Genomic DNA, 25,932 nt, shown 5'->3' on the forward strand with positions numbered 1-25,932 from the left:
TGAATTCAATTTAACAACTTAAGGTGAGCTGGAGTGAAATTAAATTACATGAGATGCAATTTGGTGAGATGAAATGAGATGAGACTTAAGATGACTTGAACTGAGAGGAGATGAGAAGAGATTTAATGAAATGAGATACAATTTAACAACTTGAGGTGAGCTGAAGTAAAATATATTATATTAGATGCAATGAGGTGAGGTGCAATAAAATGAGTGGAGACTAGATGTAATGAAGAGTGGAGCTGAGTGGATTAAGATCGAGATAAGTCTAGATGAGTTGAAGTAAGGTGAGATGAGACAATAATAAATGAGATGACATGATAAAATATGGTGAGATTACATTTAATCAGATGAGAATAACTGGTAAGAGAATATATGAGCTGATAGAGGAGGAGAGATAAGACTGACTGAGATTTTATAAGATCTATAAGATAATCTGTCCAGGAGTAAATAGGCGCCACGCACCCTCATAACATTTATTATAAACCAAAATGTTACTTATTTGCCAACTTGATGTTTCTTTTTTAAGCACAATTAATTCCTCAGACATGAAGGAACACTCTAATAACATCTCTCCCTTGCCCTTTCCAATTGCTTAATTGAAAATAAAATCAGTTTTGAGCTATTGTGAAGCCCTATTAGCTACAATTATGAATTAAACATGTCCTAGAAGTCCCTCTTCAACATGTTATCAACACCCAGAAGACAGTAAAGATTGCCAACAAATAAAGCTGTTTCGGTTAAGTATTATGATAAGAGGATGAACAGCTTGTGCTTCAGCATCTCAGAAAGTCATTTGAATTTAAGCAGATGTTGACCCTGCTTTGAGGCGTTTATTCTCTTTCCCCATCTCCCAAAAGCGCTGCTCCCCTCATTTAATCTGAAATCGAGGGCTTTCAACTGCAACAGATTATAGAGGGCTAACCCAAGCATGCAGCCGTGGACCGTCTCCTAATAACTACAGCAAGCAGAGCATCACGCAACAAATAGCTACTCCACACTTCCGATAACTTCACGTCAGCGAAGAGAGGCACAAATATTTTTTTTTTACTGAAAAATAAAATTTTTCAAAAGGGAAATAAAACAGACATCAGAAACAGATTTAATAAAGCAATTTCTATTTTATGTTTTCAATTTTGACTTATACATAATGAAATGAAAAACACTGACATTTAAAGACTACATGAACAATATTTTAAAGATTTATATATCAGTTATATACAGTACATCATGATAAAGGACAACAACTTTCTCTTACTGCTGATGGGACGGCTCCTCTAAAATGCTTCAATTTAATAATTGTATAAGCACAGACAGAATAAAAGACAGGAAATAAATTATAGGTCACTGGTTGCAATTAATGTAGTTGAGAAGCCTTTGCTCATCTGGCTGTTTCTAAATTTGAGGTCTATTTACATTATTGTCTATTGCTGCTATTCTGTCAAATGCTCTAATATTTGAAGAAACAGGAGTAAGTTTGAAAATACATTTTAAAAAAGTGCATTTGAATCTTCTTGGTAGCAACCAACAAGTTCATTTCTCAAGTCCAGATGAGAGTCAGTTTGGAGAAGTCAGTGGAGGACGGAAATCCAAGTCAGTTAATCCAGATTTAAACTAAACGCAGCTAATCCACTGCAGTCACTTTTGACCACAACAGTCTCCAGGTTCTGGATCGGTTCTAGGGACTTCTCTGCTCCTTTTCTGGACTGGTCAGATCACTGGCCTTTTCTTCAGCCACCTGGATCTCCTGTTTGCCCTCCAGCAGCCTGTCATGAGAAACTGTCCCCAGAACTTTGGCACTGTGCTCCTGAGCCTTGGCCCTGAGTGCAGCAATGCTGTTCTCTCTCAGTTCCTCTTTAGAAATGACGGCCTTGCCCTCTGACCTTTCCTCCTCCTCTTCAGCGTCCTCAGGGATCTGAGCGTTCGCCTGCTGCGGGGCATCGCACTTTCCTGTTGGTGGGGGAGTTGCGCCCTCTATGGACTTTTTGTGCATCCCTGTAAAGAGTTGCGGGTATTCAGATTTAGAATAACGTCTGCTCACTGGTAAGCCATCTTGGACTGAAAATAGCAAGCAAAAATAGTTCTGGTTTAGAATATAACAGCAGCAATGAATTACTGGGTTGTTGGAGTTAGGGTCATGCTTGTGTGTAATGTGGAAATAACAAAGAGGTCCATTAAATGTGCCTCAAATTAGCACAACCTCCAGTTCTGAATGAGGGTAGTGAGAAGGGTATATCAGAAACTTTGAGAGAAGATTTTTACCCAGAAGCCAGGGAGCACAGGACTCCATGATGCCATCCTTAGCAGACTTGAGGATGGACTCTGGCAGAGGGATGGAATGCCTCACCATGGCTCCATACAGCCCATACTCAGCCATCACTGTGCTGCGACCCCAACATTTCTCCCTCTTCCTCCACTTAGCTCTGCGGTTTTGAAACCATACCTACAAGAGAAAAGGTAGCCATTGGATAAATATTTAACATCCTTGTACGTCTGAAGGTTATTTTGCCTGCTCTTGTTTGCCAAAAAGCTCAAGCTCGGCTTGAGATAGTCTAAGAAAAGCAGTAATCAAGCCACAGATTCTCAGTTGGATTGAGGACTGGATTTGACTGGGTCATTCTAACACTTGAATATTTTCTATTTCTCTTGCAATATGACAAGACACAGAGATCAATTTCTTAGACACGTTTATTTTACCACCATGAACAGGACTGAAAGTGAGATTAAAAAAAAAACTAAAAAGATTTATGTTAGACAACAACAACAAAGAGTGGCATCGCTCAGTCACAGGATCTCCATAAGAATCATTAGATGCCATCTATTTGCCAATCTGTCCTATAATCACAAATATAAAGATGTCGAGTTTAAAAAACACATCAGAGACTCCAGATAGACCTGTGCTTTGATGACATTGGCATGAGATTCAGATTTATTTAGAAAAACACCCAATGCACACTATTATGAATGGAGGTAGATTTGTGATTCTGTGGGCCAGTTCCTCTCCTAAATGCTCTGGAAAGTTTTCTAGAGTGTGTAGAAAATCAAGACTTTGAAATATAAGAAGATTTTAAATCTAACAAAAAAATTAGTTTCTCATAGGAACAGTGACCCAAGACATATTGTCAAACCAGCACCTAAATGGTTCGCTAGTCAAACTTCAATCTTAAAGAAAGCTGGTGTGGTTGAACTGAAGAGAGGGTAATGTGAAAGATGACCCATGATTCTGTACATTCTAGAGAGATTGTGAAAACAGGACAATGTCTTCCATCCTTATGAAATGTCACAGAAGAAGATTGTTCTACTGACAAAAAGGTGTGTAAACTAACAGCCGGGTTACCGTGTTATTACTAAAAAGAACATGTGATTTTATTTCCCTCATGAAAAAGAATTACTCATGTTAATAATATTATTTTCTAAATTTCTTAGTATCATATCATAATAATTCAATAACAGATAAATTGTTGTTTGGTTCTGGTGTCAGATGACACCAGGATCACATATTTAGGCCAAACTCATAAGTGTTTTTAAAATAATCTACATTTAAAACATCCTAAGGTGGATCAAAATTTTTTGATCGAACTTGAACACAAATTTCAAGTTCTCCCATAAAGCAACATAGGTGTAAAAACGTCTGTTATTACGTTTGGTTTGGTTCTGAGTCATATCAATATCTCAAAAGGACCATATCTGGTTGTCCCTTAAAAACTCTTTTGGATACCTGAACAGGAGAGATTCAAGTATTGACCCCTGAGGCACACCACAATATGCCACACAAATGGCATAATTAGGGAGAAGTCATTCTGACTAGTGGTAACATAAAACTTTTAAGTCTGTAATAAGACGAACCACTGAAGAGCAACAAAAGTGATCTATGCCACCCAAAGATTATCAGTAGTCCCAATCTGGCTGCCCTATGAAAACTTTCTGGAGGCACCCCTGTTTGGACACTTCACTAGCAGCTCCAGTCAGCATGTGGCTTCACATGCTAGACATGTGAAGCCACATGCTATCAGCTGACAAAGAGCCTGAGTGGACTGTGACACAACACACAGGTGTTAAACATTGATATACACTTTCGATAGTTCTTGTGAAAAGAGGAAGGAGGCGGAAAAAGAAGCAGAGAAGGGGGCATGTATTTAATATTAAACTGTAAAAAGATCAAACCGTGTCTATGCTTTTTCTCCCCAAACACCTCTGATGATAACTCTTATTTCATACAAGATATTTTTTTTCTCTGAGAAATTGCTTTTCTGCTCCTCAAAAGAAGCCAGTGCGTAAAAGCGTCGAGGAGGAGCGACCCAGGGGCGCGCCGAGGCTGATTGAAAAATAAGTTAATTTCAGGCCCAATCGATGGCGGGCAGGCGGGCAAATATCACGGGAAATTAAACTACCGGGACTCCGGGGAGCAGCGCTATTGACCCGCGTTAATAAATTCAATGTAGTTATTTCATTTGAACTCCCTGCGCCTCTCCATCGACAACAGCAGAAGCAGAGCCAGCCTCCCGAGCTCGTCTGATTTAACTAATTACACTCAATGAGGAAAATTGGGTGTTAATTTTATCCAGGAGAGAAGCAAGGCCGGACTTATTTATTTATTTCCTTTTTATTATTTATTCGCAGCCATACTGTTCCAGCCCCCTAATGAGAATGAGATTAAAAAAGGCGCCCCGGCAGATGGATGGGTCCAGGTCACACCGCAATCTTCTTCCGCCTTGATAGCTTGATTAGGTCGTTAGCGGCTCCTTCTCCGAGAACAAATTGTTTCACATCCAACTGCGCCTGATGAGAGATTATCTGTCCTGGCGAAGATGCTGCTGCTGCTGCTGCTGCTGCAGGGGGAGGAGGAGGAGAGCCTCCTTTGTTCAGGCAGGAAAGGGGCGAAAGTGATCGATTTGTGTGGGGAACCATTTTCCCTCAAACACCAGAGCAGGATGAGAGGGAACCTGTGCCCCCCACACAAATGTAACAGCATACCATAAACACTGATTTAAAGGAGGAAGATGGAAAAATGAGCTCCGCATTTACATTTTCATGTTAATGCAGTGTATGCGCAGTCAATATTAAGAATAATAATATCAGATAATATGGTTATGTTACAGGCTGGGTCCCATTTTTCTGTATTAATATTGCCCAATATGGCTCACCACTCAGGGAGGCAAGGCCCAAGGGGCGCTTTTTACGCAAAGCTTTGTGAGTTGTATGCTAAACCATTTCCTATCCAATCAGCGGGAAACGTGTGCCTAAATTGTGTTGTGTGCAGTACAAGCATTTATGAAAAATAGCCCCATCAGTAAAGATGGCAAATGACCCTGAAGATGCCTGATCAAACATTGTAATACAAACTAGAATAAAGAGTCATGTCAGTCTTTATAGGGAATTTTGAATACATCTAATGATCTCTTATTTGAAATCTTGATTGCCTAGACTGTTGACCAATCAGACTTATATACGGAAAAAAATGTGGTTTTAGATCTGAAAACTTTTAATTTGTTGTACACACCCTAATTTTAGTCCTTTCTTGCCCCCTTTTTTTTTTTTTTTTACAACTGTGACCAGTTTAGATTTAGAAAAGCAGTTAAGCAAAAATATATAAAGCAGAATGGCCAAATTTGGATGAAATTATTCCCTTGATGCTTCTGATATGTGGTATATTTCTGTAAATATAATATATCTGTTTTTGCAGAAGGGACTTTGCCAGAGGTGGTGGTGTTGTATCTGGTTGTATGTGGGGTGGTAGAAGGTGAAGTTCTCACCCAGGGTGCCATTAATACAGGAGCCAATGCCGCCCCTCCCCTTCTCCCCGGTGTAAGGGATTTTTCTTTATATCCTGATACATGATCTGATCTTGCAGATTACATGTAGACAAACAGAGTAGCCATTCCTATGTGAACAGTGGAAATGGAAAACATCTCCTGCAATCCAACCCACAACCAAACACACACCCAGTCTCCTGATGCAGCCCATTCTTGAAAGACAAACATGTTACAGTGTAACTTATGAGAAACATTAACCACTAAAAAACATTGATCTGATGTACATCCTGGCTATATATTTAAGGATGTATGGAGAGATGTATAGATAAAGGTAAAGGGAGATATTTCAACAGTAATTTTGATAAAGAGTTCCATGTCTCAGAAAAATGTTTAACAAATCAAAAACTGATTTGCAACTGTAATTAAAGTAGAACTTCACTGTTTGTCATCCTTGTCTTAATCTGAGGTGCTCTTAATGCCATGGAAGCCTTAAAATGTATTTTCATAAATAGAAAGAACAAAAACACTTCATAAAGTCATGCGAAAAAGCAACAGAAAAGTCACTTGGGAAACAAATTACGTGATTTCTGCCTTTCCATGTGGGTGCTCGAGGTACCCACATGGTAGTGACGCCCTGGGTGGAGAGCAATATCACTTTATATTAAAAGTTTCTCATTAATGTGACCCAAAATCCCAGTAGGTGTCATGTAAACATGTAAGACCCTACAGCAGATGTCTAACCATAATTATATTTTTTTCTGGTTAATAAATATATCTACTTTAATGTATTTAACTTATATTCAGATTCTTATAATGCTTTGCTAATTTACAAACAAATTATGTTCTAAATGGTAAATGTTCACTTCCAAACAGATGACTTTAAGAATACTAACCTTTAAATACAGTTAAAAATTCTATGAGTGCATTTTATACAAGAGTACATTTTTTCTCTCTATGACTACATATCAAAACATCAAACTAGAAAATACATCAATTTCAGTATCTGAGTTCTTGTGACAATGTTTTAAAAAGACAAACAATTTTACATTATTTGCTTTTAATTTTTGAGAGAAACTGACAACTGTGCGTTAAGCTAAACTTTCTAAAGTTTGTTCTCATGGAGAAATAGTTTGATTAAGGAATATTTGATTGTTTCTGCATTTGTTTGCTTATTGACAAGAACAGTGACAGTAATATACTGGAACATTAAAATGTGGTAACAAAGGAAATATTTTACTCTTTGAGCATATTTGAAAGTGTGTCAACAAAAATCAGTGGAATTTTTTAAATTGCTACGAAGCCTTTGTCCTCCCCCTGCTAATCAGAAACAAATGAGACATCCAAAAATATAGGGCTTGGGACTATGAATGAAATTTTATTAATAGACAACGAAGCTCTGGACATACATGCTTTGCTTTCCTATAACAAACTAATATAGCCAATTGAGTGATATCACTAGAGAAAAAGTCACATTATACATTACTTGATACCTTTTAATGGCATACAATTTCAAAATACAAAATAATTTTATTTTCATAGACTTAACGTGAGCACATTTCTATGTCAGTTTCAAATAAATATTTTTTTCTAAATTTAAAGATGATGTGTTTATAAATTAGAGCAGGTATTTACAATTTAACGGTAAAAAGTACAGTAAGGTTTGGATTTTTTTTCACAGAAAAATGACTGTAATTCATTTTTCACAGTGATAACATCTCATAACAGCCACTCCTGTATTTTATTTTTATTGACTGTGATTTAGTTAAAGTTTTTACTAATTGATAAATATATATATATATATAAAACACAATATTTAAAAAACTACCCTAACCCTTAAATACAGTACCCTAATTTTCCAGGTGCCTACCAGTTAGTTCTTTACCATAACAATTTACCTGAACAGAATTGTCTGATTTATAAAATCCCCATCTATTAGGTGACCTTTTTGTCTCTTAATAGCTGAATTATAAATTAACACATCTAACAACATTTGCAATTAATGCTAATAGGTTTTTTGTTCAGTAATTTTTTTCTCAGTGAAATAAAATCAATCCTTTTTTTTAAATTAATGACAAACCAAAAACAGTTTAAATAGCAAGTATAAAGGGTGGTTTTGGGTTAAAGACATTCATAAACACTGTCATGAAATATCTGACATTCTTACCTGTATTCTGTCTTCAGGCAACTCTGTTTTCATGGCCAGCATCTCTCGGGCATAGACATCCGGGTAGTGCGCTTCGTTAAAGGCCTTTTCCAGCTCCTCCAGCTGATAGGAAGTGAATATGGTTCTGTGGAAACGCGTTATGCTTGTGAATATGCGCTGCAATTGCATTTGTGTTCTGCAAAATCCAATCTTTCGTTGGTCTACGTCATGAAATTGAAGTTTTCCTTTATTATTATTTTCACGTTTTGGAAAATACAGATAGAAAATAAAAAAGGCACTTTGATAAACTCGATGTAAGACGAGCAGTTTAGATCTTGGTACTTCAAGATTTTTTAAAAGGCAGATTATTTGGAATATAGCCTAAAAAAGCTATAATAATGCTTAACAGAAAACTATAATCAATTTCTCTTTAATAGGGGAAATTCACAGTAAAACTGATCTAATCGAGTAATTAGCCAGGAATCAGTCTTGTCTGCCTTAAATATATATATTTGAAAAATAAAGAAATAGATTAATTAAAAGAAATAGCACCAACCGGTGGCGTCTTTTCTTGCGTTTCTTGTTCTGGCTTATAGACGACTTCGTGTGTCTTCGTTCATTTGAAGATAAATCCTCGGAGTCTGGATTGGAAACATGGGAGGTGTATTTAAGAATAGTTTGGAGAACTGTGATAAATTGTTGCACCACACTTTCAAAAAAGTATTTATTATTATTATTATTGTTAATAATAATAATAATAATAATAATAATAATAATAATAATAATAGCTATTTTTCTCTAATAACTAATACAGCTGTCATCCATGTCGCAGCATAATTGCAGGATTTATCATGAGTGTCCGTGGATTACCTGAGCTGGCAGACTGACTGGGGTCCAGCGGCCTCACGATCCTGCTGTGGTGCTGCAGGTGGACATCCTGACCGTCTGACAGCACCGTCTCCAGGAAAGCGGGTTGACTGTAAAACGCCGGAATTCCACCGGGGCCAATTAATCCCATCCCGACACCCACACCGACGGCTGCGGGGCCCAGCACAGACCTGGCGGCGATCAGGTGCGCGCCGGCCGGCAGCGAGCTCAGCGGGTTCCTCGGAATGGAGGGCGGCTCTTTATTCAGCCCCAGGATCTCCTGGATGCCGAAGCCGGTGCACCTGGTCGGTGGGTGGTTGACACTGCTTTTCGGCTGGTGGCTGTTGTTCCCTCCATTTGCACCCAGAGACGTTTTCTCTGAGTGATTTAAACTTTCCGACAGCACTGCGCCCTCTTTCCCGGTCATGGTGCTTTGGATGGCCCTTGAAAAATATATTTCTTTATTATATCGTCTCACAGGAGGGTTCCTCGTACATGATCCTCTGCGTCCCACACCGTCGTTTAGAAAATGGTCCTTTTATCCAACAGGTCCATCCCAACAGGAGGCTACACCCTGCAGCCAATCAGCTGCCAGGATTCAGGATTCCAGTGGATCATGGATGTATTACGCCCTCTCCAACACATCGCTGCCTTTTTCTGAGGACTGTGTGGAGCAGCTTCATTTAAAATATAGATGAACTAAAACAAGGTTTAATAAATATAAACGCAAAGTAAATTGAAGTAACCCTTACAACGTCAGAAAAAACAAACAAACAAACAAACAAACAAAAAACAGCATCAGATTAAATAGATTGGACCCTCTCTTTGAAAGCTCGTGAGTGAATGAGAGCAAATTAAATCTATTTCCCCTCTCCTCCCGATACAGTGTCTTTGAAATGGTGCAGGTTTATAGAAAATTACCTCAATCTCTAAATCTGCCTTTCGCGGAATGCATTACGCACACATGTAAACACACAGACAGAGCCTACTATGATCTATGTGCCCAACCACCGGCTCACACGGATGGATAATTGATCTCCAGATGCTCCGGGAAACTCATCACACGCGAATCAAAGGCCCACCCCAAAAAAAGGAAAAAAAAAAAGAAAGAAAGAAAAAAACCGACAGCTGGTGTGGAGATGGACGCAGTCCTGCAGGGTGCTAATCCCACAGCAACAGCTGCAGGAATTAAAAAATAAAATAATAATAATAATAGTTATTATTATTATAAACATATATTAAATATTCAATATGAAACAAAATTCTAAAGCCAAAATAATATTTGTTAGCCCACAACTTCTACCACCACCGCCATAATAGTAGTAATATGAAAAAACAGTAATATACATATCAATAAAATATTAAATAATATAAATTAAAATGACGACTACTACTACTACTAATATAAAATAATAATAATAATAATAATAATAATAATAATAATAATAATAATAATAATAATAATAATAATAATAATAGGAAACAACTCAACAACAATAGTAAATAAATCGGAAATAAAATCTAAACCAATAAAAAAACATAAAAACAAAAACATTCATTGTCTACTGAAAATAATAAGCTAATAATTATCGTCATTGTCAGGGCAATATAATCGGCCCACTGTGTACAGTTACTATTTTTTATTGATTTAAAAAAAAATGGAATAACCAAAAAACATAAACGTCTCTATTTTTTTAATAAACAAAAATGTACAGCATACACTGTGTATTTTTATTCTCACTCTAATTTAGGCTACTGCACACAATTCATAGGTCTCACAACAGTGTTGCTGTTGAATAATACCTCAAGGCAAAAGATAAACAAACGCATGCGCATCATACAATTTCTAGCGTAAGTCTTCACCCCGCCACACAGTTTGAGTTCAGTTAATCCACTAAAATGGCCTGTAAAAGTGTTTTTGCCCAAGCGCAGACCTGAACTGAACCGATTCGCCTGGCAAAGTCATATTTTCAGTGCGAGAGAAGCAACTGATTAACAAGAAGAAAAAATATTGCTGCTGCAATTAGTGTTTGGCCAGTTGAAAGTAATTAGGGCCTATTTAGTGGAAATTCTATTAATGACGAAATCAATGTTATTAGGATATGCTAATGACACATCAGCCTGTTGGGATGGAGTCATTTATTAACACGGAAGGGTGTGCAATAGAAGGCCTCTCACTCCATCATCACTCTTCCTGCAATCTATACAGCTTATTTGTTTGTTTGTTTTGTTTGTTTATGGCGGAACGCTTTCTCCTCCGTTTTCTTCTCTATTAATCCGTCCTCTGTGAAATGGATGCAGCCTGATTTACATGCAGAAAAGAGGCTTCCTAATAAGGCTCTAGATTAAGGGGAGATTTAGTTCAGTCATTCGTGTAGATTGGGTTGCCCATCAAAGATCTGTAAGATCTGATGGACGGCTGCAGATTAAAAACCAAACATCTGCTGATTTCTTTTTTTTTTTTTAACTCCCATGAACCAAAGCCACTTCCCCTTTTGAACTTCGCTTTTTTTTTCTCCCAGCTCCATCCTGCTGTCCTGTTATGATGGAAAACTAAGAGGGAAAGAGTCCTGAAAACTTTAACATATTTTTTAAAAAGGTGTCATCTGCATGGAGTAAAGCCGCCCACTTCAATGCATATCAAGTATCTTACTGTGCCGAAAGCGCCTGATGAATCGTTGAAAATAAACGTCATATATCAAGGGAAGGTCACGCGTTAAAGCTGCACAGTTCTGCACATTTTAAGCAGAACACAATGCTTTTGTTCCGCCTCAGAAAACAACAGAAAACTCTTCGCTAAGACGCGAATGCTGAGTCAAACCCCTTGGTGTTGAGACAGTGTCCAGGAAACCCGATGACAGCCAACATGTAGTGCCGAGTCAGGCGGAAAAAAACCTAAGCATGAGCTGGGCGTGATGTGATGCGACCCCTCCCCTCTGCTCTCCTCTCTCCACAACTTACAGACAGTTTGCAAGCCCCGCAGCTTTCTCATGGTCCCCCGATAACGGCATGTTTGGTAGCTGCCCGTTAGCATTGCGTAATTAGGCGAGGAGTTGATTAATTTGCACTAATTGACAGCTAATTTAAGGGCCCGGGGCACATCGGATTGACGTTTGTCGGGGCACAGTGGCATGTGAGGTCAGGCCAGACGCTCTGCATATGGATGGATGGACTAATCCCCTCCTCCTTCTCTCTCCAGTATGGATGACCAGCTCTGCGGGGGCTGACCCGTTTTCCTGAAGGGGGCCGCTTGGCTGCGGGTGACAGGCAAACCACCGGTGCGTGCGTCGTATTGGGGATGTCAGAAAGCAGACTGATCAATGCGCCTCAGTCAGCGCCAACAAGTGTCAACATGCAACCGGTTCCCGGTGACAGCAAGAGAATTTTTGCGCGATTCGTAAATCACTACGTGTTTATAATTTACTTGCAATTAGCAGACTTAGCCTAAGGGTTTTATTTGAATTGACAGGCCCTTTGTGAAAATTCAAATGTCTTCCACAGTTTACTTGAGGTAGATGTATTATTTGTGGATTATGCAGAAAAACAAAAATTTGGTGTGCATTAAAATATTAAGACATAGCTTCTTCAGGGGTGTCAAACTCCAGTCCTCAAGGGCCACTGTCCTGCAGTTTTTAGATGTGCTGCAGGTACAAAACGCTGGAATGAAATGGCTTAATTACTTCCTTCTTGTGTAGATCAGTTCTCCCAGCCTTGCTAATGACCTAATTATTCTATTCAGGTGTGGTGCAGCAGAGGCACATCTAAAAGTTGCAGGACAGAAGCCCTCCAGGACTGGAGTTTGACACCTGTGTTCTAGATGATTAAATTGTCTATTCTTTCTTCTAGAAACATTTGTTTTCAAATCGTAACACAAATTATCAGTTGGATTTAGGTCTAGAGTTTGACTGGGCCATTTAACATTTACCTAAAGCGCTCCATTACAGCTCTGGAAGGAATCCCCAACCCATCAGGTCTTTCCTAGCCTCTTCCACAACATCCTCCATCCACCTTCCAATCATCACTTATAAGTTTCCCTTGTTCCAGCTGAAGGCTCCCCACAGCATGATACTACCACCACCATGTTGAACATACCAAAGTGCATACAAGCTGACATGCAGGGTTAGTTTTCCTCCACACTGGCCTGTATGTATTAATATTTTCCAAGCATGTGATAATAAAAAATAAAAGTTTTGTTTTGTGTTCTTCTTGTGTTATTTTTCCTCCACACAGGCTCCAAAAGTAGGCCAAAAAGTTTTAGTTTTGTCTGACTAGACACTTTCCATGTTTGCTACGTCTCCTAGATCATGATAGAAAACTTTATATGGGGCTTCTATGGCTTCAATCATACTATGCGTTGAAAAACCTCAGATTGTGGAATACACAACTACCAGTTGTGTCTTAATTGATTGTCCCGCTTGAGCTGTGGATCTCTGCAGTCACTGTGCTCTCTCCTGGCACTTTATTTAGGTGGATATTCATGACTTTCACTACTTTCTTATATTAAAGAAAGATCCCAAATAAATGCACTGGAATTTCTTATCCCAAATAAATGCACTGGAATTTCTTGCTTGTCCATGACAAAATGTGAAATATCCATGAAGCTTCTTTTCAAAGGCATTGTTTGTTTCTCCGGGGAGGTGAGCTAGGGTCCGTGTGAGAGGCAGGGGGTGAAGCTGCAGAGGACGGAGCAGCTTCTGTCCGTGTGAATCGGAAGGACGATTAGGGGCTTATTAGGGGCCCAGGGAGAAGTGTAAGTTGTTGGGGAGTGAGCAGGCAGAGCCCCGGCGACATCTCCAGCCGAGAACAATCCGAGCCATTGTCTCACCTAATTACAGCGGATGGACTTCTTTTTGTTTCCCATTCGCCATGCCTGTCTGGTTCCTTTTTTTTTGCCCGGCCGCAGGCTCAGACAACGCTGAAGTGTGCTAATTAGAAAAGAAATGTTCCTCGTAATTATGTCACCTCTTATTAACCACTGCCACAATGAGTAATATTATTTTTACGCAATGTTTTGTATAGAGGACCCAGCTTCCAATGCTCATTAAACAGAAAGCAAGGCCTTGTGGGCCGGGTAGAACTCTAATATCTGGGTCTCTTCACTGAGGACAGGAGGAAGGTCCTGCATTTTGATGTACGCTGTTATTGCTCTAATTAAAATCCTGAAAACCCTACATTTATTAAACTTCGAAGCTCTAGTTAAACAAAGATCAAAAGATATTCTCTTTTCATTTTAAAACTTTATTTTACAAGTTAAAGAGTTACAAAAACGAAATTAATATTTAAAAGAGAAGAATAAATAATGAGCATTTGATTTGATCAAACTTTCTAAGACAGAAAAAGATTAGTGAAAAGGGACGATATCTAGATGACAAAATGTTTGAGGGTTTAACCAGTTAAACTGAACGCAGCAACAGCTTTCAAATATCTTTCTGAAAATATTAATGCACAGATATCTGAAGTGCTTTGTCAAATTAAATGTCAGTCCTGTTGCTTGAAAAATACACTGTCACTTCTTGGGTCTTTCCAGTATGTTCAGGAACTTTCCTCTGGTCATTTCCCTGGCTGGAGAAGAAAGCAAAAGATCAATTATCAACAATGAGATTAATACTGATGAACAGGTTTAGTAAAACCACTACTTCTTTGACCATTTCTTGACATTCTAGTACAGAAAATGTTTTTTTTTTCCATTTTCCATTTCAAATTATTTAATCTCTATGAATCACGATATTGTGTCTTTAATAAAGCTTGAATTGAATCACAAATATTTCAGTTACAATTCCAACAACATCGGTAGAGCTGTTTAGTCATGGAAAGCACGTTTCTCATGTCTGCACTGTCACACAGGAACGCAATTAATACAAACATCTGTTCATTCAGGAATAAAAAACATAAAATTGGACGTAGTTAGATATTGTGATTGCAGTTTCAGTTTTTCAGTTTAGCGCCAGTGGAAAATTACCATAACAGAAACAAAGTTACTGAAATAAGGAAGTTTTCTAATCTATTAAAAGGGTCTATAAATACAGCTATGTCCCAAAAGGACTTGAGATCTTTCAGTTTGCAGTTCTGTCATAAAAACTAACCCAAAAAAAAAAATAATCAGCTGGCACTGTATGATTAATTGATTGAAGAATATGGTTTAATTGGATAAATTTTAATCAGAAGTGTAAATGTACACATTTTAAGTTGGAAAAACAATACAATAAAAGGTTTTTAAACAAGTCTCATCATCACTCAGTCTTAAAAGCTACTAAGGTGCCGTGGCTTGACCTAAAACAGGTTGTACTTGAAACCCCTCACCTGTGGTCGACTTAAAACAATCTGCAAAAAAATAAGAGTTGGCCAAAACTCCTCTACAGCAACATAGAAGACTCTTTACTAGTTTTTGCAAATGCCTGACAGCAGGTCCTCTCACTAAGAGTGACAAAAGTAGAAGAAAACTTTGAGGCAAATATTTATTCATGTTTCATATAGATACCCAGTGAATGACTTTAAATATATTTAATTTTCCCAAATATTGATATTAAATAAGGAGACTCACTCTGTAAATTGTACTTATGAGCTTAATGAAAACTGTCACGTTAAATAGCAAAAATGTAGTGAAATCTAACATTTTAGGTTTCATACCAATGAGTTAGGTCTGTGTTGCAGATGGAAGGAATCGTCCATCATGAGTCTCGTTTTATAAGTGCTATCGATGTCTTCCTGGCAAAGACAAATCCGTTTGCGTCTACCGGGACTGAAGGGGCTTAGAAGGCATCTGCATAATAAACCTTCGAGAACCATCATCTTGGTTAAGCATTTATTTAAAAAAACAAATGTATGAGGATCAGTATTTAGGTTTTATGGGCTTCAAAACAGGATTTTTCTTAGCAATTTGCAGCTCTTGTATGCCAAAAAAACCTTAAGAGTTTTCTTTAAAGAAGGAGCAACATTCACCTTTATAAAACCTGCAAAGATTGTAATTAGATCTCCACTGGCCGCTGCCAGCCTGCTCTGCCCACGGCGGCTGATGAAAAATTCGAAGCTTTTACTAATTTAGATGAGCCGGTCAAGGTGGAATGGTAATGGTGCATCTGGGCGTGGGGGTTTGTCACCTTGAGGTGTCCATCATGAGGTTAAAGATGATGCTAATTGGAATGGGATGAATTTATTTTGCTCTTTGCTGTCTCTTCAAATCACCCTAAACAAACTCATTACCAACTTCTGGACATCCAGGAGGTGGTTTAGATTGAAATGAAGTCATTAAAAATAGGTGAGGGAAAGCAATTATACCGGGGTGACCCTAAAACTGTCTACGCGACGGTGTCACACAGCTTTTTATGCGCTAAAATTCGAAAAAGTAAACGTTAGCAGGGTAATATTTTTGATTTCCAGGAGGTCATGACTTCTCTTTTGTTGGTGTTTTTTCCATCTAGTGATGGGTCCAAACTATAAAATAGATCAAAGCTGTGCCACACCTCCAGAGATTTGTCACCCAACTGAGCTGCTCATTAAAGATAGTTCAGGTTATCCTCCCACAAGTGAAAATCAAACTCGCAACTGACTCACTCAAATGTGGCTTTATTTCTGCAAAATATTGTTAAGAGTGATTGTTGAAGTAAATATGGGCTCATGTAGTGCCTTGACAAAGTATTCACACCTGTTTTAACTTTTCCATATCATATTACAATAACAAACTTTAATGCATTTTGTTTGGATTTCATGTGATATGCCTACACAAAGTTGTGCACAATTGTGAAATAAAAAGGAAATATGGCTTTTTAATAGTTTTGATCAAGTACAATCTGAAAAGTATTTGAGACCACCTTTACTTCAATTCTTCACAAAATAGCTAACGGTCACTTAAACCGGAATGGTGACAATTTTCAAGCCGTGCCAAAGATTCTCAATTGAAACTCGGTTTGTAGTTTAACTCGGCCATTCTAACACAGAAAGTTCTACGAGGACACATTCATGAACTATAAATACTATTTTAAGGCACTGTAGAGAAAAGAAAATTGACCAGGAATATTTAAAAATATTACAAACTCAGTATGAAAAGATCACCAAAATGTTATCATAAAAAGGGAAATTGTTAGTTTTTTTTTCTTCTTTGAAGACAAAGAAGAAGAAACTGATTGATAAAATAGACTAAGTATAGACATCAAAACAGAAATAAAAAATCCTACTTCAAAAAGAAAAGAAATAAATTGAGGAACAACATGCTTTTGTTTTGAACAGGCAAATGTTTGACACCCTTTTTATCTTTCAGATAGGTAAAAAAAACACATTGCATTTTTAAAATGGACTAATTTGACCAATGTGACAAAAAGTTTGGGCCCTGAAGCCCATATGCTATAATATTTAAATGAATCCAGTAATGCAAATAAGAAGCTTGTTTGCTTTTATGAGTTATGAATTTCTGACCACATAATTCTTATTCTAATTCTGCTTGACCTATTTTTGATCATGCACAAATTTTTGCTTTCCATAGAGACACAGGGCTTGTTGCCCAGTCAAATTATTGTACATTACTTCTTTATTGTTTCTTTTCGTCAGAGTTGTTATTTCTAGAGAAAGTAGAAAAAATATAGTTTTTTACTAAATGAGAAAATCTTACAAATAAATTTTGTTAGAGTTTGATTTCAAATGTTTCACATGTAGAGGTTTAAAATTAGACACCCACGCTAAATCAGCACAAATAAATACAAACACACCGATTCTGTCATACACTCAGAGGGATCAATACTGATTAGAGGGACTTAGAGATTTGTTTAGTTGATTAGAAAGGTCAATTAGTAATTTTGCACTAAGTTAATCAGCATCTTGTACTGACTGCCATCCATACTAAATTACATCTCATGGATTCTGCCGGCCATCGCCTTGTCCTGCTGATTTGTTGCCATCTAATTATCATGTAGCTCTAACTGGTTAAATTCCAAGCAACAACACAAAGTATGTCTTATAATCACTTAAGATAATTCCTAATTTCCCACAGTAATTTCTCCATGGCAGAGGATTTCAGGCGGTGCTTGGTGCAGAACAACAATAAAGATTAACCTATATCTGCAGCAGCTAGACGGTGCCAGGCGGATGTTCCGAATGTTGCCCGTTTCCCCTAATCTGAACAGAAATCACCAGAAGCCTCATGCTGCTGCTCAGACGTTTCTGCAGTTTTCTGCTCCTCGCTGCTGAATCGTTTTCATTTAGCAAATTCCAAGTGGATAAAATGCAAATGCAGAGGAAACACAGTTGTGTAACATCTTACTTTCCCCTCTTTTATGCCGAGTGATCTGGGTGTTGCTCTCGCAGCCCCCACTGCTGCTCCCCTGTGTATAAAATGAGAGTAATCATTGCAGTCTCCAAAAACCACCCCACCCTGTCGATCTGGCACGCTCCTGCTGAGCTGCCGGACTCCCCCCCCCTCTCGCCGTCAGCTGCTCAGACAGATGACCAACCGGGTTAAGTGGAGTCCCGGCCCCGGCCCCGACTGCTCCAATTCACTTTCATTAAGCATAAAGAGGACATATCTGACCCCCACTGCCCATCTCTGAGTGCTGCTCAGCTATTATGGGACGTAAGCTTTATTTAATGGATTTAACATCCTCTTTCACCACCCTCGTCCTCGGGGACACGGAGGAGATGACACGCACAAACACTCGAGCGTGGAAACACTTGAAGGCACACATATTCATCCAGCACCCCCCACCCCCGCCTCACAACACATCCACCTGACGCTCATGTTTGTGTTCAAAATTCAATTACCCACTTATTGATACTTCACGGGGATATTTAAGATGCAGACACGAGCTGTGATTTCCCAGGGGAGCCACTGGTTCCTCTTTATGTCCCAACCGAGAAGGCCCACCCCTCCTCCTCCCTCTACCCCTCCTCCGATGCGTTTTCGCCTGGCTGACACGCTCACACACACATCCACACACCAAAACAAACACATCTGCACCACCCAACCCCTGCCCACGCCGGTGCCTGTTCAAGAGGTGTCCTTATTAATAGGCAATCAGTCAAAAATCATTCATTAAAAAGCCTAAAAGGTTTTACACCCGCGCTATGATTAGCTGGGAAAGAAAATCCAATGAATTCCTAATGCCTTTATGGAAATGAGATGTCATTTCCGATCTGCTCAGAGAGGCGGCAGGCAGGAGGGACTGAGGAGAAGTGTGTGGGGATGTGCGTGTGTGTGTTACACTCTATCCAACTCTTCTGATACAGCTGCAGAAAGTCGGTGGAGCCATTTCAGTTTATCCAATGTGACTGAGATGACAAATAGAACCATAATCTATAGTTTTAAAACAATTACAATAGTACAAGCCCGATCAGGCCATGTTTGAGGCCAAAGAGATAAAACGGAGATGAGTGCGTGGAAAAGTAGAGAGGAGAAGGGACGGCTTTGGCAGGGAGGCAACACCCTGTTTCTCATTCAGCGGCTGTCAGCTCAGGCACTTCATAACCGGCCGGCCTGCAGTCAGCCCGCCCTGATGGATTGATGGAGGCACATTAGCACGAATGGGGCCCTGTGAATGCAATCATATTCAGCAGCGGCATGACTCCTAATAGGTTGGAGATTGATCCTGAGGGTGAGGAGGAGGTGATGGAGAATGCGGGCCCATTAGGAGCTGTCAAGGCAGGGTGCCCTTCAGTCTCCCCTTCACACAGGGAGACGCAGCAGGGGTCACACTGGATGGATGCTGGGTGGAACCAGAGCACAGGAGAGGAGAGGCAGGCTGGAGCCCCAACAGGTGCTCTCTGGATGCACTGAATTACTTCACACCAAAGCTTCTCACAATAAGAAAACAGGCAGGAGATCTCTGATAACGGTTTCAACTTATCTAACTTTTAGAAGATAACTACAGTACCTTGCAAAAGTATTTACACTCACTGACCTTCTACATGGGCTGTAACAACAAATCCCACTGTAGAAGAAGATGCTCTGGTCAGATGAGACCAAAACTGAACATTCAAATGCAATGTGACACTTCACATCACCCTGAACACACCATCACAAGAGTGAAACAAGGTGATGGTAGCATCATCATCATGCCCTTTTTCATAAGGAACAGAAAAGCTGAACAAAGAAATCCAGGAAGAAAACTTGTTAGAGACTGAGAAAAAGTTCAAGCTGAAGTGGAGTTTCATCTTCCTGCAGCACCACAGTAAACATACAGCAAGGACTACAGTGGATTTGTTTTAATCAAAGTACAGTAATGTCTTAGAATGGCCTAGTCAAAGTCAAGATCCTAATGCAATTTACAATCTGTTGCAAAAAAGGAGGGATGAAAAAAAATGTACCCACTCGCTCTATAAACCTAGCAGAGAAATATCCCAAAAGACTTGCAGCTGTAACTGCAGTGACAGTTTTTCTATATTATGTTGACTTTCAGGACCAAGAAGAGTTTTATTTTTAAAAAGTGAATATAATTTATCATTCTTCCTCCTAATATTTATAGTTAAAAACTACCTCGCTTTGATGTTATTTTTGAACATCGAATTTAAAAATAATACACCAGGACACAAAGAGTCAAGATGTAATAATAATGCTGCAAGATATTCAAATGAAGGGCTGAGTTTTTATTTGTAAAAATTAGATGTCCTTTTTCAACTGTATGTTGGTCTAAGATATAAAATCACAACAACATACACTGGAGTCTGTGGTTGTGATAAAACAACACATAAATGTTCAATGGTACAGTGTTGACGCAAATCTTAGAATATAAAACAAGTTCTGAAGTGAATAAACAAGAGACATTTCTGCATGTTTTCTTGCCTTTCCTATTTTAAAGAGCTGAAAAGAGAAATTGATTTAAATCCAAAAGAACCAAAAAGGTATACATTACTCATTTAAGCAAAATTTAACAATTAAATTAGAAATTACTAAAAATGTTTTAATGATATGTTTTTATAGGAATTGTTTGATTTGGCAACAGCTATTTTGATAGAAATAATATTTTTTTCAGTATTTTTTTTTCACTGAGTCAACATTTTTGATTAAATGTTGAGCTGAAAGTTTTTAGAAAAAAATCATCTTACGATAATGAAAAGATTTTTAATTTTATGGTTTCTCGTGCACAATGTACAGGAAACCCTCAAATGATTTCTGATAAATGCATCAATTTTGACAGAATACCAAAATCCAGAATTAGGGATATTACACATTTTCCATTCATTACCATCAGTGTTTTACAGACTTTAATTTACAGTATTCTCCATTCATTTCTATGTCATTTTAAAGAAGAAAAAGTAGTTCACTATGAATTTAGGGTAGTCATTTAGTTTTAGTTTTGCCATAAGACACAAAATCTGGGTGGACAGCCAAATTTGATAGAAAATACAAATATTTCTCCACTAACTATTATTTTTCTGATCATCCAGATATGAAAAATCATATAGTTTCCCAACTGGAGAGAAGCCCTAAAATTCATAAAGAATTACTGAAAAATTATTTTATATTTAAAAGAAATACAATGATTTTTGCATATAATAAGGCAGCTTTTTTGTGGCTTATGGAATCCATAGAGTTACCAATACACAAATTAAATGTAAATGATATTTTCCATGTTATTTCTCTGTTGTTATTTTGGCATAAAATAGAAGCACATGAAATGAGTATTAAATGGTAGTCAGTGGCCTTGAGCTGACAAGTGGGGAAATGCCGGAACCCAGTAACTCAGCAGGCACCTAACCAGCCAGCTCAGTGGCTAAGGCTCTTCAGCACATCCCAGGGGAACAGTCAGCATTGAATTACCTCCAGTAGCGGCACTTATCAGGACGCTACGTCTTCCCCAGAGACTCGGGGCTTGATGCCCACGCTCAGCGGCCCACAGCTGGGGCATTCATCATGGGGTGGAGTAACAGCTGGGGCCTGAGGAAGAGGCACGCGTCAGGCCCCTCAGGGACAAACTTGGCCAGCGTCGGACCACTACGTCTAGGAAGTGGCGGTGAATGAAAGGTTATGTGCTTCCTTAGCCCTTCATTCGTGGTATCGCTACACATACACAGCTGACAGCAAGCGAAAGTGAAAGCCGAACAGTTCAGGACTATTTCATCTCTGCAGTGGGGTGGATGAGTTTTTCCTGCTTGATTGTGCTCTGTCCATTAACCAGCTTTCTCTTTAATGATCCACATGTTAAAGGGGGGAGGGGCAGTAAATCCTGTCCTCTATCCTCCCTCTGCTGTGCCTCGGCGGAGCAAGTGTGTTTACGGGCAGTGAAAAGTGCACAAACATGATGAAAAAGTGGCTGAGATTTACAGGGCCTCCCCTGACAGCCAGGAAAAGGAGAAAATTAAACCAGAGAGCATTAAACAGGCACCGATTACAGGGCTGCTCTGACACCAATAATAACCATCATTGTGTCCCGCCGTCCCGAAGAACATGACATGATTGCAGAGCCTGCAGTCCTGCACTCATGACAGCTAACATCTTTATACCAGAAAGATTACAAGCTGCTTCTGGTTGAGGAAAGTCAAAGAGATTAAATAATTTTTCAACTAAATGAATTTGCAAAAAAAGGATCCGTGCAGCCATGACATGTACAACATAAATGATAGACTTACCCCATTCTATGCTATTGCCGCAAACCTTCCAGATTACAATCGGATACACATTTCCACCACTTATAAAGCATCTCTGAACTGATTAGAACCATGTAGGTAGTCATGGATTTCACAAAAGACTACAAATATATATAATGCAGGCTCTGAGGGTTTTATCTAGTATATATAATTCTCTGTAAATGCTAATGATCCCTCTTACTGCAACTGGTCACCTATTATGAGGTACAAACATGTGAATGTGCTTCAAATGCCTCACAATGGATCTTTTATCCACATTTTTTCATATTTAAGTCACAAAGTTGAACATTTTTAAATGGGGTTTTGATTACAAAGTAATGAATATTTGTGAAGTGAAAGGGAAATTATTTACAAATCAAAATCTGAAAAGCGTGGTTTGTATTTGCATCAGACAGTATCTGAGTCAATACTTTGTACAACCACTTTTAATGCCTTTTCACTTCAGTTACAGACATTTCCATCAACTGTGCCAATGTGGACACTGAGATTTCTGCACTTTCTTCTTCTGCAAAATGTCTCAACCTCAGACATACAGAATGAAAAGCAGCATCAACAACAATTTGCATGTCTTGTTAGGCTCTCAACTTGATTAAGCTCAGGACTTCGACTGGGGCATTCTACCACATGAATGTGATACAATCTAAATTGTACCACTGTAGATCTGGCTGCATTTCTAGAACCATCTGGAAGGTGAACCATCATCCCGCCTTACAACCTTCTGTAGCCTCTAACAGATTTTGTTCCAGGACCGCACTGCATTTATCTCCATTTATATTTCCTAACAGCTCTGAGATCTCCTGTCCCAGCTAAAGAAAAGCCTCCCGATAGCATGTTGCTGCCACCACTGTGATTCTGAGTTAGATATTTAAAGCGTAGAGTATTTATTTATTCATTTTGAGGTTAGCATTAAGCATTTTGATAAATGCACTCAGCAATTTCCACATTTTTATTTGGGAAACATTTGGAAAATCACATTTTCCTCCCATTTCACACTACATTGCACAACTTTGTGTAGATCTATCACATAAATCCCCAATAAATACATTAAAGTTTGTAGCTGTAATACAACAAAATGTGGTATTAATATCTTGTATATGCCTCATCAAAGTAAGCGTGAAGAGCAATACAATTTTCCGCAAGTGCTCTTTCACAGGCAGAACTCGTACAGATTTTGTCCCCCTCTTTGGATCATCAGATGAGCACTTAGCTACATCTCTCTAATCCATACTCCACAAGGATTATGGCAATAGAGGTGGGAGGGACTAGATTAAATAGATTTAGCATCTATCAAATTCTTCAACATTTTTTCCCCTTCAGCTCCTGTTTTCTTTCTTTTTGCTTCTAACAAGATTGACCTACATTCACCGTTTAAAAGCCTTATCTTTGAGTTTTTTTAGTCATTTGTCAGAAATGCGAATTCTAAACTGCAAAGTTTGAATAACTTGTTTTTGGATGACAAGCATGGATGTGTGAGCTCAACCGCTGATCTAAAGGAGTTCAGGAGAAATTAAAGAAGTCAACATATGTGAGAGCTTTTAGCACCACCTAGTGGTGAAACTGCATAAAAAAAAGAGAGGAAATCAAACTTATTTGAACAGTTTACACAAATTTGACATAGTTTTTCAAAGTTATGTTAAGACTCCGATGTTTTTTGAGTTATTCCTGCACTTACACTCTTCTAGACCCAACTGATAAGCGAGATTCTGAAGTCCTTTGACCTTCTCCATCAGGTTGGCTGTGGTCAGACTACCCAGTTCTGCAGTGAGATGGCAGGACATTAGAAGCTCTTAAAAACACATAACTAAATCAGATTCAGCTTGACAGGATTTGATATTTATGTTACCTTTCAACATTTCAATGTCCTCACTCTCTAGTTCAGCCATCCACTTAGGGGGTGAGTTTGTAATTGGCTACAGTGAAACGATGAAACACAGAATTAAGCAGAAAATAAACCTTGCTACTTACATCATATTTTATTCATACATTTAATTTCTTATATCACCAATAGAAGTAGCAGAAGTAACCCACATTTTTGTAAGATGCAGCAAATTCTGCAACTCCAGGCACTGTGTGAGAAGTTATGAGGTGGTTAAGCATAATTAAAAAATTCTGATCACATAAAGGAAAGTAAAAAGCAAAAGGAAGACTTACACTGCTCTGGCCACAAGTCTGGTGATGCTCTGTCCAAATTCTCAAAGCTTAGCAAAGAAGATTCAAAATCATCTCCTGAGAAGACAAAAAACCCTCAATTTATCATATTACACATACAGGTCAGAAAACGTTCAAAAATATTTGTTAGACTTTACTGTGACTTGGAAAATTGCTCACACCTCACAGCATAAAATTTCCATAATAGAATAACATTATTCATACAATTCTTCTTAGTTTCGTTCTGTCCTTTTGTAATTTTTCTGTTATCTAGGAAGATTTCATTCAATAAATACATTTGTTCTTTGCTCTAAAACCAAAAATGACATATACACATTCATTATTTAAGTTAAAACTTTTACAGTACATGTTCATAACATTAACAGTGCTATGAGATCTCTCAACTACATGTATGTGAACTATTATGGACAATAAGAGCAAATAACCTCACAATAAATAGTAAAAGATTGCCCTCCAAACTCCAGGCATTTGTTTCCTACAGTTAAGAGAGTTGTTCCTTTCTACTGTGACCACTTACTTGCTTAAGAGGAAGGATAGACAACTTGGAAAAGGTCTGGGCTTCCTTAGCTTTTGACCAATTCAGGTCATCTGAATTAGGCTGGTTTGTTTACCACATTTAGGACAAGACTGGACTGTGCCACTGAATTTAATCTGTCAATATGATTGTAATGTTATTGTATCAATTTAATCATAGATTTCTGTATAGAAGAAAATACATAATTAAATTATTTCTGTAATTGTAAGAAAACAATTACACCGGTTTTCTTGTAGTGCCTTGTGCTTACATTTATTATGAACGGCGAGATATAAATAAACTGCATAACTATTTTAGTTTTAACGGCTGAATCTGGAAATTTCAATTTCTTTCCTCTGTAAGATTTTATCTTACAGATTTTTAAAAAGAACATTTATATGAGACAGTCATTATACCAGCCTTGTTTGACTAGTATAATGACTGTCAAACAAAACTGAATATCACCTATCTTTAAAAAACTCTAAAGTTTAACCATAGTTAAAGCCAGTAACGTTTGATAAATAAAATATTATGAAATATGCTAGCACTTAAAATATGAGCTGAAACGTTGTTTTTCTCCGGCAGGTTTAAACCAGCTATGTGCTTCCTTGAAACTGGACACAAACACCTCTGGGGTGAGTGGAGCCTTTGGCCAACGGAATAACACCTCAAAACAAGAATACCCCGATAATACCCGTCCGTTCTCATCTCTGAGCGTCGAACTATAACACAATTATATTCATGAGCTTTTTAGTGAGCCTAGAAAAGCGAATTATACGAATTATTCGCAACGTATCTGTGTAAGGAATTAGAATTTACCTCCATTCGGAGACGCCATTTTCAGAATAGCCACGTGACGAATTACAACCAATGGCTGCAACGGGATTCACTCCGGTAGCAAAGCATTTTATAAACAT

The 25,932-nt window shown here is 38.3% G+C and overlaps 2 protein-coding genes across 3 annotated transcripts; both read right to left on the reverse strand.

Annotated features, from left to right (window-relative positions):
- Positions 1–1,144: 1,144 nt before the first annotated feature.
- Positions 1,145–9,933, reverse strand: vsx2 (visual system homeobox 2). Of its 2 annotated transcripts, none has more exons than XM_032546554.1 (5): positions 8,767–9,933; positions 8,453–8,537; positions 7,918–8,041; positions 2,263–2,443; positions 1,145–1,995 (listed from the first exon to the last, which is right to left on the reverse strand). In XM_032546554.1, exons 1-5 carry the CDS (start codon positions 9,188–9,190, stop codon positions 1,679–1,681), a joined length of 1,131 nt encoding a protein of 376 aa, XP_032402445.1. In that variant the 5' UTR covers positions 9,191–9,933; the 3' UTR covers positions 1,145–1,678. The 2 variants fall into 2 exon arrangements, with proteins under 2 accessions (XP_032402445.1, XP_032402444.1); XM_032546553.1 differs by having other exon boundaries at positions 1,145–2,058.
- A 4,047-nt stretch (positions 9,934–13,980) lies between these two features.
- Positions 13,981–25,897, reverse strand: lin52 (lin-52 DREAM MuvB core complex component). The gene is made up of 6 exons (XM_032547501.1): positions 25,835–25,897; positions 24,484–24,558; positions 24,361–24,398; positions 24,176–24,242; positions 24,005–24,088; positions 13,981–14,325 (listed from the first exon to the last, which is right to left on the reverse strand). Exons 1-6 carry the CDS (start codon positions 25,851–25,853, stop codon positions 14,270–14,272), a joined length of 339 nt encoding a protein of 112 aa, XP_032403392.1. The 5' UTR covers positions 25,854–25,897; the 3' UTR covers positions 13,981–14,269.
- Positions 25,898–25,932: the final 35 nt, after the last annotated feature.

The sequence above is a fragment of the Xiphophorus hellerii genome, chromosome 19, assembly GCF_003331165.1.
Source record: "Xiphophorus hellerii strain 12219 chromosome 19, Xiphophorus_hellerii-4.1, whole genome shotgun sequence".
Classification (NCBI taxonomy): domain Eukaryota; kingdom Metazoa; phylum Chordata; class Actinopteri; order Cyprinodontiformes; family Poeciliidae; genus Xiphophorus; species Xiphophorus hellerii.

Excerpts from the sequence above, each read along its gene's own strand:
- lin52 (XM_032547501.1), bottom strand. Across the intron at positions 24,399-24,483 it reads AGACTTGTGGCCAGAGCAGT|TGCCTGGAGTTGCAGAATTT; the intron begins GTAAGTCTTCCT and ends CTTCTCACACAG. Across the intron at positions 24,243-24,360 it reads TTGCTGCATCTTACAAAAAT|CCAATTACAAACTCACCCCC; the intron begins GTGGGTTACTTC and ends GTTTCACTGTAG.
- vsx2 (XM_032546553.1), bottom strand. The coding sequence starts at position 9,190 with ATGACCGGGAAAGAGGGCGCAGTGCTGTCGGAAAGTTTAAATCACTCA. Across the intron at positions 8,538-8,766 it reads CAGTCAGTCTGCCAGCTCAG|ACTCCGAGGATTTATCTTCA; the intron begins GTAATCCACGGA and ends TTTCCAATCCAG. Across the intron at positions 8,042-8,452 it reads CGCAAGAAAAGACGCCACCG|AACCATATTCACTTCCTATC; the intron begins GTTGGTGCTATT and ends GCGTTTCCACAG.